We start from the raw sequence: 14,207 nt of genomic DNA, 5'->3' as shown, positions 1-14,207 counted from the left end.
TTAATAATATAGAAAAAACCAACATTATTTTCTTAATTAGGTTTCGGATAAATTAGAATGAGGTGGACATGATTAGTTAAAAAAAACAAAAGAAGAAGAAGAAGACGACTTTAATGTTATGACTTGTTAATGCAATAGCCCTGAGCGAAACAGAATGATTGTCCTTGCACTAAACTCGTTTGCTTCAGTAAGCACAGACCCTCTGCACGCAACAAGACAAGTTGGGAGGAAATTGGGTAGATGGCAGGGATTTTAGTGATATGAACATTTCAGTGTCTTTCATGTGCAGAGTACACAAACTGAATGCCTGCTCTTTCAAATATTACCCTAGAGGCAATCCATATTATTCAAAGCTTAACTATGGCTGCAGAATAATATCTGACATGAAAGCAAAACACTAGCTTTACATGAACTTTTGTATTTACATCAGAAGTAAATCATATTTACTTCTCTTCCCCTCCTTCTCCTTCTGTGGGAGGGAGGAGAGAAAAGGAATAGTGTCCAGTAGGATTGTAAGCAGAGCAGTGGTAATAATGTCTGGTCTTGTGAGACTGCCCATGAATAGGAATGATAATGAGTTCAGTGATGAGTTGCAGGTTTGTGTCTTTTGGTGAATTATCTCACAGGCATTTACATTTCATCAATTGTGGTTTTGCATAATAGACCTAAGTGCTGCAACAAAAGGAGGCACCATAAAAGTGAGTAATTTCAGTGACCTTCTTGGTAATCGCTCCTATTTTTAAAAAAGTATACATCTCCGAATGACCGGGGCAATCTCTTATAGTGAAACCATCGCGAAAGGCGTTCCTGCTCTGACAGCCTGGCTTTTGACAAACACCCTCCAACGTCTCCTTCTGGTCACTCCAAACCATTGCTGGTATCCTGTTTGCTCCATTTTAGCATGATTCTCATTGTCAGATGTCAAAAGGCAACAACCATTTTCTTCTTGCTTATCTTCTGATAGCATTGATTCTCAGACAAAGGATGTGGGCTTCCATTCTGAAAACAAAGGAAACATGGCCTGGTTAAGAATGCTGGATATAATGTACATAATTCTTTCTGCCAATAATAACAAAGCATCATAAATAATGTAAAAGCTGGATGTTAAAATGGGGACTATACTGGTAGCTACTGTGCCTGGGTATAGAGTTTGCTGGAGTATTTCCCTGCTCTTCCTCTTCTTCACTGAAGACGTGGCTTTTTCACTTATTTTTCTTCCCCTAATTACATGCTACCTCTGTAAGATGTTTTGGCTTAAATGTTTCTGACTTCCTCTTCCTTTCAGGTTCTGCTCCCAGAATCTTTGGGGTGCTGTTATGATGGGCTTTAGAATTTTCCCCTCTGTTCGTCTTGGGTCAATTTCTCAGGTGGCGTAAATTGACACTGATCCATTATTGACCACAATGGAGTGATTCCAGTTCCCACCAGCTGGGTATCTGGCTCATTGATTCCAGTGGAGTAACGCTGATTGATGCCAGTTGGGAATCTTGCTCTTCCCTCCTCTGCATATTCAGGTTCTTGCCTTGTTTCCAGATCATCCTAACCAGGAGCTTTCCCCTCTGATGCTGGTCTCCCCCACTCCCAGTTCTCTGCATGACCTTGGCTCTCCTTTTCCTAAGTTTTCCGCAGTGTGTGTCTTCTTTCTGTCCGATATCTACTAGCTCCTGCTTTACTCCAGCTCTTCTTTCTTTGTCTGTTAGCATCACATTGGGGAATTAGTGGAGAATGTAGGGCTTGATTCACATCCCTCTGCCAGTTATACACCCATGTGACTCCATTGATCCCAGTGAATCAGTCCCCTAGCTGTGGGCCAAGAACAAAGAACTTTGGATTAACCTTTGATCCCTCAGTTTCTTCCTGTGTTGATACTCTGAAGTCAGAGCAGTCCACTGCTACTCATTACAACAGCCACAATGTGCGCCATTCAATGGTGCAGTCTCTGTAAAAATCCAGAAGATGCAATTCAGGATGGAACAGCAACTGGGCTGGAGGGGGGCATCAGTGGATGGGACAATGGCTTCTGTTGTGTCTCCCTGGTGAGACTGATTTTTTTTCTCTTTTTTCTCTTTCTTGGCAGGATCAAAATCCTGGAATTGTTACCAGACTTCAGGAGCCAGGCACCATACCAAGCGGAGGCTCGGTGCCTACACCAACTACAGTGAACGGATATACGATGAGGAACCATTTGCTGAAGCAGCAAATCATAAGACGGCAGCTAATGCAGGTTCGGCTTGCTGTGCCTACGTGACTCCTGTAATGTATACGTGGCCACTGTTAAAGTGAGAAGTGCTGCGTAAGAAATGGCTGTTGCAGAGTGTTGCAGGCTGGGTCTGACTATCGGTCCATAGAGTCCAGCCTTCTGTCTCTGAGAAAGGCCAGCACCAGTTGCAGTGGGGGACGGGTGTGTGTGTGTACACACATAAGAATACGTTTTTGTGGAAGAGGAACATGGCCACCTCCACGCTGCTGTTTCCATCCCCTGCAGTCCAGGGTCTGTGCTAGGAGAGAGGGCAGATGCTGAGGGGTCTGGCTTAAGGAGTGAGTGAGGCAGGGTTAGGGGGATGCTCTTCATTCCCACCCCCTCCAGCACCATAGGGATTCCTCCCAGTAGATGGTCCAGTCCCAGGTTGTAGTCCCCTTTGCACTGAGCTTGCCACTCCTCCCAGGAGCCGGGGAAGCCCTGGCAGCAGAGGCTGCGTTGGAGCCTTGCTGTCAGGGAGCCAGGGTGGGAGGGGCTGCCAGGGATCAGAGGCAATGAGGAAGCACAGAACCTCTGTGTGCATGGCCCTGGCTTCCCATGGATCCTGAGGAAACTGCCAGGTTTGGGGCGATCAGACCCCTCTCCCCAAGAGGACAGTGCAGCGGCAGCTCCATGAGGGAACCTTGCTGAGATTTCCTCACCAGGCCTGTCCTGCACTTGGTAGCTGGAGTTACTGGCTGTCTGCCTCCTCTCTCTGCTTTTGCCTCCTTCTCACTACCAAAATGGCCCCCCTCCTGACCTGCCCCATGCCTGTCTGTGCTGGTGTTGTGGGGCACTCATTCCAGTCCACACTGTGCTCTCTGCACTGTATGTGCTGTCACAGAGCAGACAGCACAGCACCATTTGGAAGGACGTGGCCAGAGCTCCCAGTAGCACAGGGCAGGCTGTGCTGGAGAAGGTGCCTCTGAAACAGAAGGAAAAGTGCACGGCATACAAGTCAGCTCACTTTAGGCAGAGCCAGCAATATCTTGGTAAGGAGGGAGCTCCCCATGGGTTCTCCCTGTGGGCCAACAGTAGGTTTTGGTTTAAAACGGAGATCTGGCCTACACACGAGAGTAGAGCCATCTTCCCAACACACTCGCAGCCGCCAGCAGTCTCCTGCGTCAATCTGCCCCCTGAAGGCTGCCCCATTTCTGTTCGTTCACATGCTGTGAGCACCTTTCAGTTCCACCCCCAAGAATCTGGTGCTTCAAAGGATGTGCCCAGACAGTTGGCCCAGTGGATTCTGGGAAGACCCAAAGATTCCTGCAGCACACAGAACCTGATCCACTGAGGACAATGGAAAGACTCCCAGTGACTCCAGTGGGCTTTGAATCAAGCCCCGGTTGAGCAGAAACAAGGAGAGCTGGGGGTAGAACCCCCTAACCCCCATGTGGGTGAACAAAGTGGTCCCAATGTCATTCCAGCTCCCCTGTAGAGGTGGACCTGCTTACACAATTTTTGCCTAAAGCAGCCCCGGCTTGGACTGTGCTATTTAGAGGACACCTTTGCAAGAAGGGGCTTGTGAACAATTAAGTTCCTGACTGAAATGAACTGTCTGGGATGCACATCTGAAGAGCTTATGTGTGTAGTTGTTAGTGTCCAACTGGCCACACTTCAGATGTCTGCTGTTATTTTTGTTCCTTGCGAGGCTGCAACGTGACAACTCTTTCTCTTGTTTTCCAGGAGAAGCAGAAACAAACCATGCTGGGCGTAGCGTCTGAGCAGAGGAGTTCATTTGCGCCCCAGCAGATGAATCAGTTTCAGGGTAAGGAGTGAAAGTGTGTGCTACTAAAAATGCAGGGTTCTTAATGATACTTTGCACTGAAAGAAAACCATTCTACATTTTGTCACATAACATGGCATTCTCCTCTTTTCTTATCACTCAAGTAGTAACTCTGTGACAAGGAATGCTGTGGCGAGGCCTGTTTAATGAAAGAGGGGAATTAAAGCAAAGCATCCTATTAAAAATCTGCCATGTTTCAGGGATAAATGCACCCTTAATGTTTAACATATTACCTCTTTTTGTATACAGCAGTACCACAACCTATTCCTACTGACTGCGGTCAGTCCATGCCAGCTCCTCCACTGAATCACCGCATGATGCCATCCAACCCGGGAATACTTCAGAACACCTTGGGCTCCGGACTGACTCCAACCTCTGTTACCCAGAACAGTGGGACAATGGTAATGATTCCGCATAATCCTGGGAAACAGCAAGGGATTTTCCCACCTAATTCCGATTTTAACATCCCTCTGCGACCAAACCAAACCTCTCTGGGCATGCACTCAGGATGCCAAACGGTTCACAGCCATCCTACTGTCCGGCCAGGAATGACATTGTCTAGCTTTAGTTCCAGTTCCTTAACAAATCAGCAACACTTAAGACAGCCTAGTATGCCAAGAATTTCTACTGTCTACCCCAATGCATCTGCTCAGATGTGGACACCGACTGGGGTTTCAAGAATGCCAAATCAAAGCCAAATGGATACCAGCATGCAGCAATTCTCCAGTAACCCCCTCGTCTCCAAACAGAACGTGAGACCAAATATTCCAGGTCAGCAGTTTTCCCACCAGGCTGTAGCACCGCCTAATCAGATTGCGCCTGGAGTCCAGGTCAGACAGATACAAAAACTAAACCTGGGACAGTCCGGCCAGAGCCTGAGCACGCTGAATAATCAGAACTTGAGACACGGTTTAACCAGAGGACCATTGCCAGCTATGAATGTTATGAAATCCATGCCACAAGGTATGTCCAGTTTTAACCAGCTCAATCCTGCTCAAGGACTCTGCCCGCCAAGTTACCCCTCCGCAGGCCAGCTGTCAGGAACATTCAACAGAATGAATACTGCTTCCGAGCTGCCGCAGTATGACTTTGTGCCACAACAGAGCAATTCGATCTTGCCTGGAAACTGCAGCGAGACTGACTTCATAGACTCCCTTATGAAGAACAGTAGCAATAATGATGAAGACTGGTTGAACAATTTGACAATGATAGACGACATTTTGGGACAGCACGCTCAAAGCTCCGGACATGTTTAGCTCATAGGGAAGCAGACTGACTTGTAAATAACTTAAGTATGACTTTTCAAAGTAAAAACAAACCAACAAAAATTGCCTCCTCTTTCAATACCGAATGAACGGACACGGCCAATTCTTTGTCTGCATCAAAGTTTAATATTGGCAGTTTTTCAGATGACTGTATATATTTGAATATTTTATAAATTATGTTTTCCTAAACATTAAATATAGAAGTATTTATACTTCTTTTCTGGACTGCTTGTAAATAGATCTATAGCATACATTTTTTGTTTTATTATAGGAAATTCATTATACCTTGTTATAAATATGCAAATAATATTGTTAGTTTCAGTAATACTGTGTATTACAGCATAAAATACTTATGTTTTTGACATAACTTAACACATGATCTAGGGGTATCCGTGCAAACTGGCTAAACAGGAAGCAAATGTGGTAATTTATCTCCCTTGTCAAGAAGGAAGATTGAGGAGTTGCATTTTTTTTTTTTAACTGTCAACCTATTCAGAGCACCCATCCTGCAAACCGATCCTTGTGAGTGGATCCCATCAGGGCTTCATGCAGGTGGAGGGATCCACCCGCAGATACCCGATTGCAGCAAAGTTTTCAGTCAGGATACACTTCCTCCATATGTTGATGAGAGCGTTGAATGCATTAACTGTCTAGTACTGAGTATATACTCATAATAGTACAACTGTTAACACAGACTACGTGACTATAGATTGCAACCAATTGAAGAATTATGGTGTGAAATGAGTGACACCTGAAGAGCAAACATCAGCCAAACATTGTAAAGCCTCTGTATGGAGGTATTATCCAATGACACAATAGTTCTGGTTTGCACACCTCTGCCATGTATATTTGTAGTGTACAGGTGATTTGTTCCTGGTTTCAAGCTTTTCATAATTTTCTGTTTTTAACGTGAGACTTGTTTTTTTTCCACGGGGAAAAGTCTATCAACATTAATAGTTAATTTTTTGATGTTTTTGTCAGCTACTATTGTCATATGTATATTTAAGTCTGTTTATAAAAGATCCACTGTACTGTAAACTTCTTAAAATGTTCATACTTTGTGTAATCATATTTTAATAGTCACATCATACTTTGCAATACATTTGTAATATAACGTCAGCTTCAAGCACAGAATGTTTTTTCTTCATACCATAATAAACTGCCAGGGGAAAACTGCATATATTTTATGTTTTCATTTCATAGAAGCAACATTTTGTAGCCGCAAACATTTGATTTGAATTATTTCACTGTTTTCCAGGATGTTAGAACATCATTCGAATACCTTGTATAAATGTATATGTGCTATTACTAGAAGAAATGAGGGAGAGGAAGAATTGAATTAAGCAGGCTAGAATTTCAATTTTGGATGGGATTTCCTATGCCAGCTTTACCCATCCTTTCAAATGCAATTATAAATGAATCCAGACAACTCTATCTGTTTTTTATATAGCACCTATCACCATAGTTATTTAGGCGACACTTCTTATTATCCAGAAATATAAATTAATCTAGATTTTGGAACTATTGCTTTGACAACTCTTTATTTTTACCTCTAAATATCTGTTGGCCTATCTGGAAAATGCAACTGTTCCACTGCAAGGAAAAACCATGCCCAGTGTAAAGTGGTTCAGGGCAATTGTGCAGATGCTGTGTTGCTAGAGACATGCCATATCATCTCGTAATATATATGGTAAATATTATATATTTGTGTGTGGGGGGGGGGACAGAGTTGAGCCACTCCATTCATTTTAGATAGAGACGTAAGCCCTTTACAGGAGAGCTCTAGATATAAAAAGCTACTGCCTGCTCTGGGGGGCAGGATATCTGGGTCTTAAAAATATACAAGTGAAGCTATAGTTAAATCAACTCCATATAAGCTGAATCCGAAAAGGCTGCAAACCTTTTGGGAAAATAAAATCATGCTGTTCGGGAAGAATTTTGCAACCTCTCAGTGTAGGGGTGGGGAATCATCCCAACCCCTGCCTACCAAAAAGCCTATAAGAAATCAGTCTGGGTGAGTAAACCTCCAGGAGATCCCCTCTGTGGAATCTTCCCCAGATGATTCCATTGGGGCAAGGCAGGGTTTGCCCCTGCTATGGAATAAGTAAGGGTTCTTCCCCTCCAGATTCCCTAGATCTGCCAGAGGCACATGAGCATCTGAATGGGCACTGCCCCACACAGACGCTCTGGCCTTTTCCCCATTCCCTGCCAAGGACAGTGCAAGGGAGCCCCGCTGCCATGGCTTCCCTCTCTGGCCACTGCTCCCAGCCATCGTATATGGCATGGGGGAAAGGAAGAGTGAATGCCATCTCCGCTGCTTTGTTCTGGATGGATTTCCTGGCAGGGTACCGCTGAGGATGATGCACACGTCTCTCCCCAAGTGCGAATCCTTGGGCCTACAGATGGCCCTGAGAGGGCAAGAGGGGACAGTAGGGTGAGGACAACCCCTTGCTGTGTGCAGAGATGGGAAGATCCATATGTGGATCCTAGAGGAATGATCCCTGATGAGCCTGTTCCTGGGAAGTGATAAGCACCTGCAACTCCCACTAAAGAGGAGCGGGAAAGAAGCCAAGATGTAAATCAGTGGGAGCTGTGGGTACTCTGTACTTCTCCAAATCAAGTCCTAAAGCTCCTTATGCATAAACGCAGACTCCTCTCTGTACAGAGCAGAGTATGGTAAACTCTTCTCAATAAAACCACAATGAGGCTATGGGTGAGTTTGTTTGGCTATGAGAATTGCCGAGACTTCTGCTGCTTTTCAGTTCTGAAATCCACTCTGCCAATGAAGGGGCATTGGTTCCAATTAGAAGTCAATGCAGTTTGTCTCTTTAAGGAGAGGTGTGCTCAAAGTCCCAATCCTGACTCCATCTCAGATTTGCAGAGTGTCACTTAGAGACAATGTCAACTGCAAAATCCTGTGCTGCAAACGTCTTTACCTCCAGTACGTTACTAACTACTTAGATGATTTTACGTGAAACAATTTTTAAAATCAGATTATTTTCTCTATGATTTTTTTTTTTTTTTACTTTTCTCATCTGGGACAATTAAAATCACTAAGTCAATTTGCCTTCCAGTTTTTCAGCTCTGCAGTGCAGTGTTTGAATTGCAAACACTGCAGGGGGAATGGAAAAACAACCATTTCTACTAGCATGTAAGAAAAATCATTCTCTTGGTCTCAGGCTATGTAAACGCTGGTTTTCACACTCTAATTGTTAGGCCAGGTTTGAGCTGACAGTGCCCTTTTCACCTCTCTGTACCTCAGTTTCCCCATATGTAAAATAGAGTTGTTAATACTTCCTACCTCACAGGGGTGTTGTGAGGACTAAAGCTTGTAAAGTGCTTGGAAGATGAAAAGTATTATTACCTGGTGTCTATGGAGTATACTCATGAACACTCACTTTCAATTATATCCCGTTGGCGATTCCACATGTAAACAGTAATGGGAACTGCTCCATCTGGGTTCTGTTCAGATAGCCGGGCGCTATCTTGTCCTACATGTTGCCATCCCAGCCCGCATACTGCCTGTGAATGGAGCATGCAGTACGTGGCCCACAAAGATGAAAGCAGGATGAATATTGTGTAATGGATCAGCGATTGGAGCATTAGCTTTACATTTCGGGTTGGGATCAGACTGTAACTGACAATGCCTCTGTCAAAATAAACTGTTTTGTTCTACCAAACGCCTTCCTCTGTAATTCATCTTACTTTGATTACAGAAAACAGTGTTCAAATGCAAGGGGTCTGATCCTGCCCTCACATGGCTGTAAATCAGGGAGAGCAGCAATTGAGTCATACAGAGTTAAAACCAGGGTGAGACTAGAAGGAGGCCACGTCTATACTAGAAACGCTACAGCAGCAGAGCTGCAGCTCTGTAGACACACTACAGCGATGGCAGGGGTTCTTCCGTTGCTCTAGTAAACCCACCTCTCTGAGAGGCAGTCGCTTGGTCGATGGAATTCTTCTGTTGACCTAGTGGTGTCTATGCTGGGGCTTACGTTGGTTTGATTACATTGCCCAGGGCTGTGAAATTTTTCACAGCCCTGGGCAATATAGTTAAACCACCTGACTTTGTAGTGTAGTCCAGCCCTTCGGCTAGCTATTTGCGTCCGCACCATTAGCAAATTACATGTACTGGATCAACAGATTCCACTACAAAATACATGCAGGCTTATACCAGGAGCCAAATTCTGCTGCCAGGCACTCCAGCGTAAAAAAGAACGCTTTGTGCTCTCTCAGATTTGTTGCATCTCTTGCTGAAGACGCTTTCAACGAAGGCACGTGATGTTGAAATTTCAGGTCAAGTTCTGCTCTCGTGTAGGATGTTGTAAAGCAGGAATAACTTTGCTGACGCCAACAGTTACTCCTGACTTACGCCCAACTAACTAAAGGAAGGACTGAGCCCTCAGGACAAATCCTGCGCTTGCCGCTCTGGTGTGATTCTGCTGCACAAGGCTTCGGGGAGCATGCCCCAGCTGAGCAGCCCTGGCCCTGGTCTGCATTAGCACCCTGCGTAGCTGGACACATGCAAGGAGGTGGGGAAGGGCTGAGGTCAGAGGATCTGTAGCCACATCAGTCTTCCTCTCCTCCTCCTCCTCCACCTATGGGGTGTGGGTGGTTCTGTATCCTATGGGAGAATTTCTCCTAAGTACATCTGCACAGCCAGGCTATTCAGGATTTGGAGCTTAATATCAATTTAGAGTCCGATTCAACTCCCGTTCCTTGTTATACGTAGGAAATAAAAAAGGAGGGTTGGGGAGTGTTGTGTGTTTTAAATACCAATAAATCTCTCTCCTGGGAAAGCTAGAACATAAGTACTGATTGGCAGCTGCTGCAGCTCCTGAAAGCTTAAGGCTCCTTCTGGTCAATAGGGCCGCAAGGTATAATACTGAATAAAACCCTGCAAAGGCTCCTTAGTGAAAAGGGCTAGTGTGAAACAAAAGAGGCATTTAATAAAAGCAGTTTTCTTTGTTCCCTTCCCCCCTCATTTAACTGCTTTTGCAACACTGCTCAAAATTAATATGCCATTTTATACATGTCGTTCTCCATTTCCCATTACATGGTGGGTAGGTCCAGCCAGAGTTCCTGCAGTTGGCTGCCCTCCCCACTTTGCCCAAGGCATGTATTTGCCTAACAACGACTCACTCTGTTGTGCCTGGTTCTTTCTTTGCAGCCAAACACACGCGACCTCGTTGCATCTTTGTTTAAAGAGTCACAGTGCAGAGGCCAGTTTCTGTGTTTTTTCTCCTCTTGAAAAGCAGGGAAGTTTGGAAGGTTGGAAATGGTGTTTTCAGCATTTCATTAGCCTGTTCTATGGCACAGCTGTGTGTCAATTAAAACAATGCACAACTACACTGAGGATTTGTCCCGGAAGCCCAGTGGGACCTTCACCGTGCAGCTGAGCTCTGCTTTGCTAGTTTTACAGGTGAGAGAGCCAGATACCAATCAGATGTCCCTGATTGTTTTGCATCATGTATACTTTGCTCTTACTAAGACTGGTGTTGCAATTTAATGACAAGGATTAAAAAAAATACTCCATCAGAATGGCATTTTCAATTGGCTGTCTCTTGGAAAATCATGTTACATTTTTCATGTTCCGGTTTTGGGGTTGACCCTTTTTCAAGGACAGATGGGGACCTGATTTTTGGCCCTGTTTGGTTTCCATAGCATAGTACTATGCTGCGTTTTGTGTATGGATGGGATGCCCCGGGGCATAAGCCAGCTGGCACAATGGGAGAAAAGGATAAGGAGGTAATTTTTTCTTTTCACTCCCTGCGGGAGACCAGTTCTACAGCATATCTAAGGCAAACAATTATGAATGCTCTGTGTTTCCTTGCTGATGTAATGATGTGGTTGAGACCAGTGATCTGTATTCAGACACGGTTTCAGGTTTTTGTATTACTGTCATACAGATTTCTGTGGAGGGAAATGTTCTGTATTGGCTCTGGAAAGTGGGGGGAAGCTGAACTGGTTCTTCTGGGATCAGGCACTGTTTTCCCTTCCTCGCAATAGGGATTTTTATTACCTGTAGCTATCGATGGAACATATTTGGCCTCCCTTACTGTAGTATCTGAGTACCTCACAAGCTTTCCAACACCCCTGTGAGGCAGAGAAGTGCTATTAGCCCTGTTTTACAGATGGGGAACTGGATCACAGAGAGACTATGGACCAGACTCTGATAGGTGTTTAGGCACCTAAAGATGTAGATGGATGTCTAGTGGGATTTTCAAAAATTCCCAAGCAGGTTAGATGCCCAACTCTCATTGATTTCACAGAAAGCCTGGGGTGGAGCTGGGAACTGAATGCAGGTCACCTAAATTCCAGATTAGCACCCTACCCACTGGACCATAATGCCTTTTAATTGTGTACCATTTAGTCCCAAGTCACTTCACAAATTGTACAGCCAGCCGCACCGATAAGCTTTGATCTCTGGGATGAAGTGTGGCAGCCAGGAGAGGTGTGATCAATACACAACATAAGAGTACGGGTGGGAATTCTGGACAAGGAGACTGGAGCTAATTCCTATCTTGTGGAAAAGTCTCCTGTGTAACGAGCAGCTAGAGGCTCATTTTTCATGGTTTCATCCCACAGATCCCCAACATGGCTCGTGTGCTGTGGTTTTCTCTGCTTTGTAAGTATAAAGAATTTGATCAGCTCTTATGGGATTCCAGCCTGTTTTAAACCTGAAGCTTAGACAACAAAGCTGTCCTCTCCATGGGTGCCTCAGTTTACCTGCCCATAAATGGGGATAATTTCAGCCTCACTGGGATAGTTGGAGAATTAATTGGATACTGTTGGTGAAGTGCTTTGATTAGGTAAAGTAGTACCAGAGTCAGCTATTATTTTTATTTTCACATCTTTGCCTTACTGTGTCAATCCAATCAAAGAACCTCATGGCACCATAGCATGCTCTTGCAGGATTCTCTTCCCACACAGACCTTTATAGGCCATAGGCAGCACAATGTCTATTGCTTGCAAGGGACAGCGGTGTATGTAAAGAAAAATCCAGGCTGAGCACTAGTAAACGCCTACGACTGCTTGAGTTACGAAGAACCTAGTCCACTTCAGAAAAGAGAGGAATTTTTACACGAAAGATTTTGGGCCAGCTTCCCAACATACTCAGTAAATTTGTGTTTGTGTCTCACAATTTGTGTGCACAGTTGTGCATGTTTAACAATTTGCTCTGACTGAGAAATGGAATTTGGGCCATTCATGCAACCAAATTTTCTGTGGGTGTGAATAACACTTGAATTTTAGACCTGTTTTAACACATGTAAACCAAAAACGTGGTTAACTAACACAAGTGCAGCATCTATCGTGAGCAGGAGCCAAAAGTTTGTTGCTAGTTGTGTTGGGTTATATTACTAGGAATAAAGGGCTGTTTGTGTCCTGTAACAAACATTTGTTGTAGCATCTGCACTAGAATGTACAGTTATGTTAGCTAACACATGGTCAAACGTGACTGGAAATCCAAGTGCAAACATACTATACCCCACCAATTGGGCAAGATGCCTACTGGAACGTCCCAGCTCATGGTAGGGATGGAGTTTGGGCGGAAGGGAGGGAATGTCCACTTAACCACTCCTTATGAAGGATCAACATGAAGCCTCCTCCATGACTGGCTCCTACAGAGGGCCAAATTCGTGCCCCCTCTTCTTAGCCACCATGCCGAGGGTGCTAGAAGGCAGCAGTCTGCAATTATGGTTGGCCCTGTGTGGGGTCAGGAGGAGAGGCTCTTTTTGCCTCTCCACCATGAACATTCACTCAAGAACCAAGCACCATTTGATCTTATATTAAATACTTATGGTGTAGGAAATTTTACTCCTAAAACAATCCACACTAACCCGTGAAGAGAGTTTTGATGCTGCCAAGACTGCAGCAATGGGAACCTGTTGTAGCCACCTGTAATCTGACACTTAATCTGTAAGATATTCAAGGTAGGTATTGTCTCTAATATATCCTTGCACAGTGGGTCCCTGGCCTTAGGCACTACCATATTATTACTACTAATAAATAACTCAACACTGAGGTTAACACTACCACACAGAGACTTTCTGATTTGATACATTAACTTCCCATTCTTTTCATGCTGCGTGTAAACCCTAGCTGGAGATACCTAGTGCTGTGACTATTACTTTGAGTACTCTGATCTTCTGAACCCTGAATGGAGGTCACTCTTGTATAATAAATTGTATTACAATATAAATGAAAAGAAAGCATGTAGGATTTTTTCCAGCAGGAATTATTCATAAGAAGCTTCACGGAAGAAATGATGGTGTAACTCCAGTAAAAGCCAATATTTCTTTTAGGTGTCTGCTTGGAGCTTAGTTAATTACTGGGAGCATCCTGTTTCTCAATCCTAGGTGATACCTAGAGTTTCTGAAAGGACCGCTGGTCTCAGTGGTTTAGTTGAGCTATGAAAGGTTTTTGTTTCACTCGGCAAATAGATGAGTGGCCTGATTTGAAGACGTGCTGAGCACTCTCAGCTAAAACTGAAGTCAAAGGAAGCTGGGCACTGAACACACAAAGTGCTATATAAAGCTAAGTACTCTGGAAAATGATGTCCTAGTTGTCTCAGGTTGGGCACCCCAGACTAGTGAATACTTTTGACCTTAATGTCTCTGTGCCTCAGTTCCCCATCTGTATACTGGGAATAGTGATAAACCTTCATTTCACAGGGGGCTTGTGAAAATAAATTGTTTATGAAACACTCAGATATTACAGTGATGAGCACCACAGAAAAGCCCATGAGGAAATTTAATTAATTCTGTCTTCAGAGCAGGGGTTGAAGATCATGTAGCAAATAAGGCCTATGGCTGCACATTGAACAAGGAGGAGAAAACAAAATATTGAATAGGTGCTCATTAAATGAGCACAGTCCATCTTGTGCACTGAATGAGGCAGAGGTCCTGTGGAAAAA

At 44.3% G+C, this 14,207-nt stretch overlaps 1 protein-coding gene and 1 long non-coding RNA gene across 4 annotated transcripts in view; one reads left to right on the top strand and one right to left on the bottom strand.

The window, feature by feature from the left end:
* Positions 1 to 6,468, top strand: part of MAMLD1 (mastermind like domain containing 1) — a 349,693-nt gene extending 343,225 nt beyond the window's left edge. For 2 of the 3 annotated variants that reach the window (XM_075132553.1, XM_048864990.2), the window contains exons 3-5: positions 2,078 to 2,224; positions 3,926 to 4,007; positions 4,275 to 6,468. In XM_075132553.1, coding sequence (XP_074988654.1) covers positions 2,078 to 2,224; positions 3,926 to 4,007; positions 4,275 to 5,281 — 1,236 coding nt within the window. In that variant the 3' untranslated portion in view covers positions 5,282 to 6,468. The remainder of the gene's footprint in view (positions 1 to 2,077; positions 2,225 to 3,925; positions 4,008 to 4,274) is intronic. The other variant, XM_048864991.2, reaches the window with a different exon arrangement.
* Positions 96 to 14,207, bottom strand: part of LOC142073244 (uncharacterized) — a 28,124-nt gene continuing 14,012 nt past the window's right edge. Inside the window, exon 2 of the long non-coding RNA XR_012670022.1 lies at positions 96 to 999. This is a non-coding gene — a long non-coding RNA (uncharacterized LOC142073244). The remainder of the gene's footprint in view (positions 1,000 to 14,207) is intronic.

Source organism: Caretta caretta, chromosome 9 (assembly GCF_965140235.1).
Source record: "Caretta caretta isolate rCarCar2 chromosome 9, rCarCar1.hap1, whole genome shotgun sequence".
NCBI classification, from domain to species: domain Eukaryota; kingdom Metazoa; phylum Chordata; order Testudines; family Cheloniidae; genus Caretta; species Caretta caretta.
Note: the sequence above shows the minus strand (reverse complement) of the source record. Positions and strands in the feature narration are given on the sequence as shown.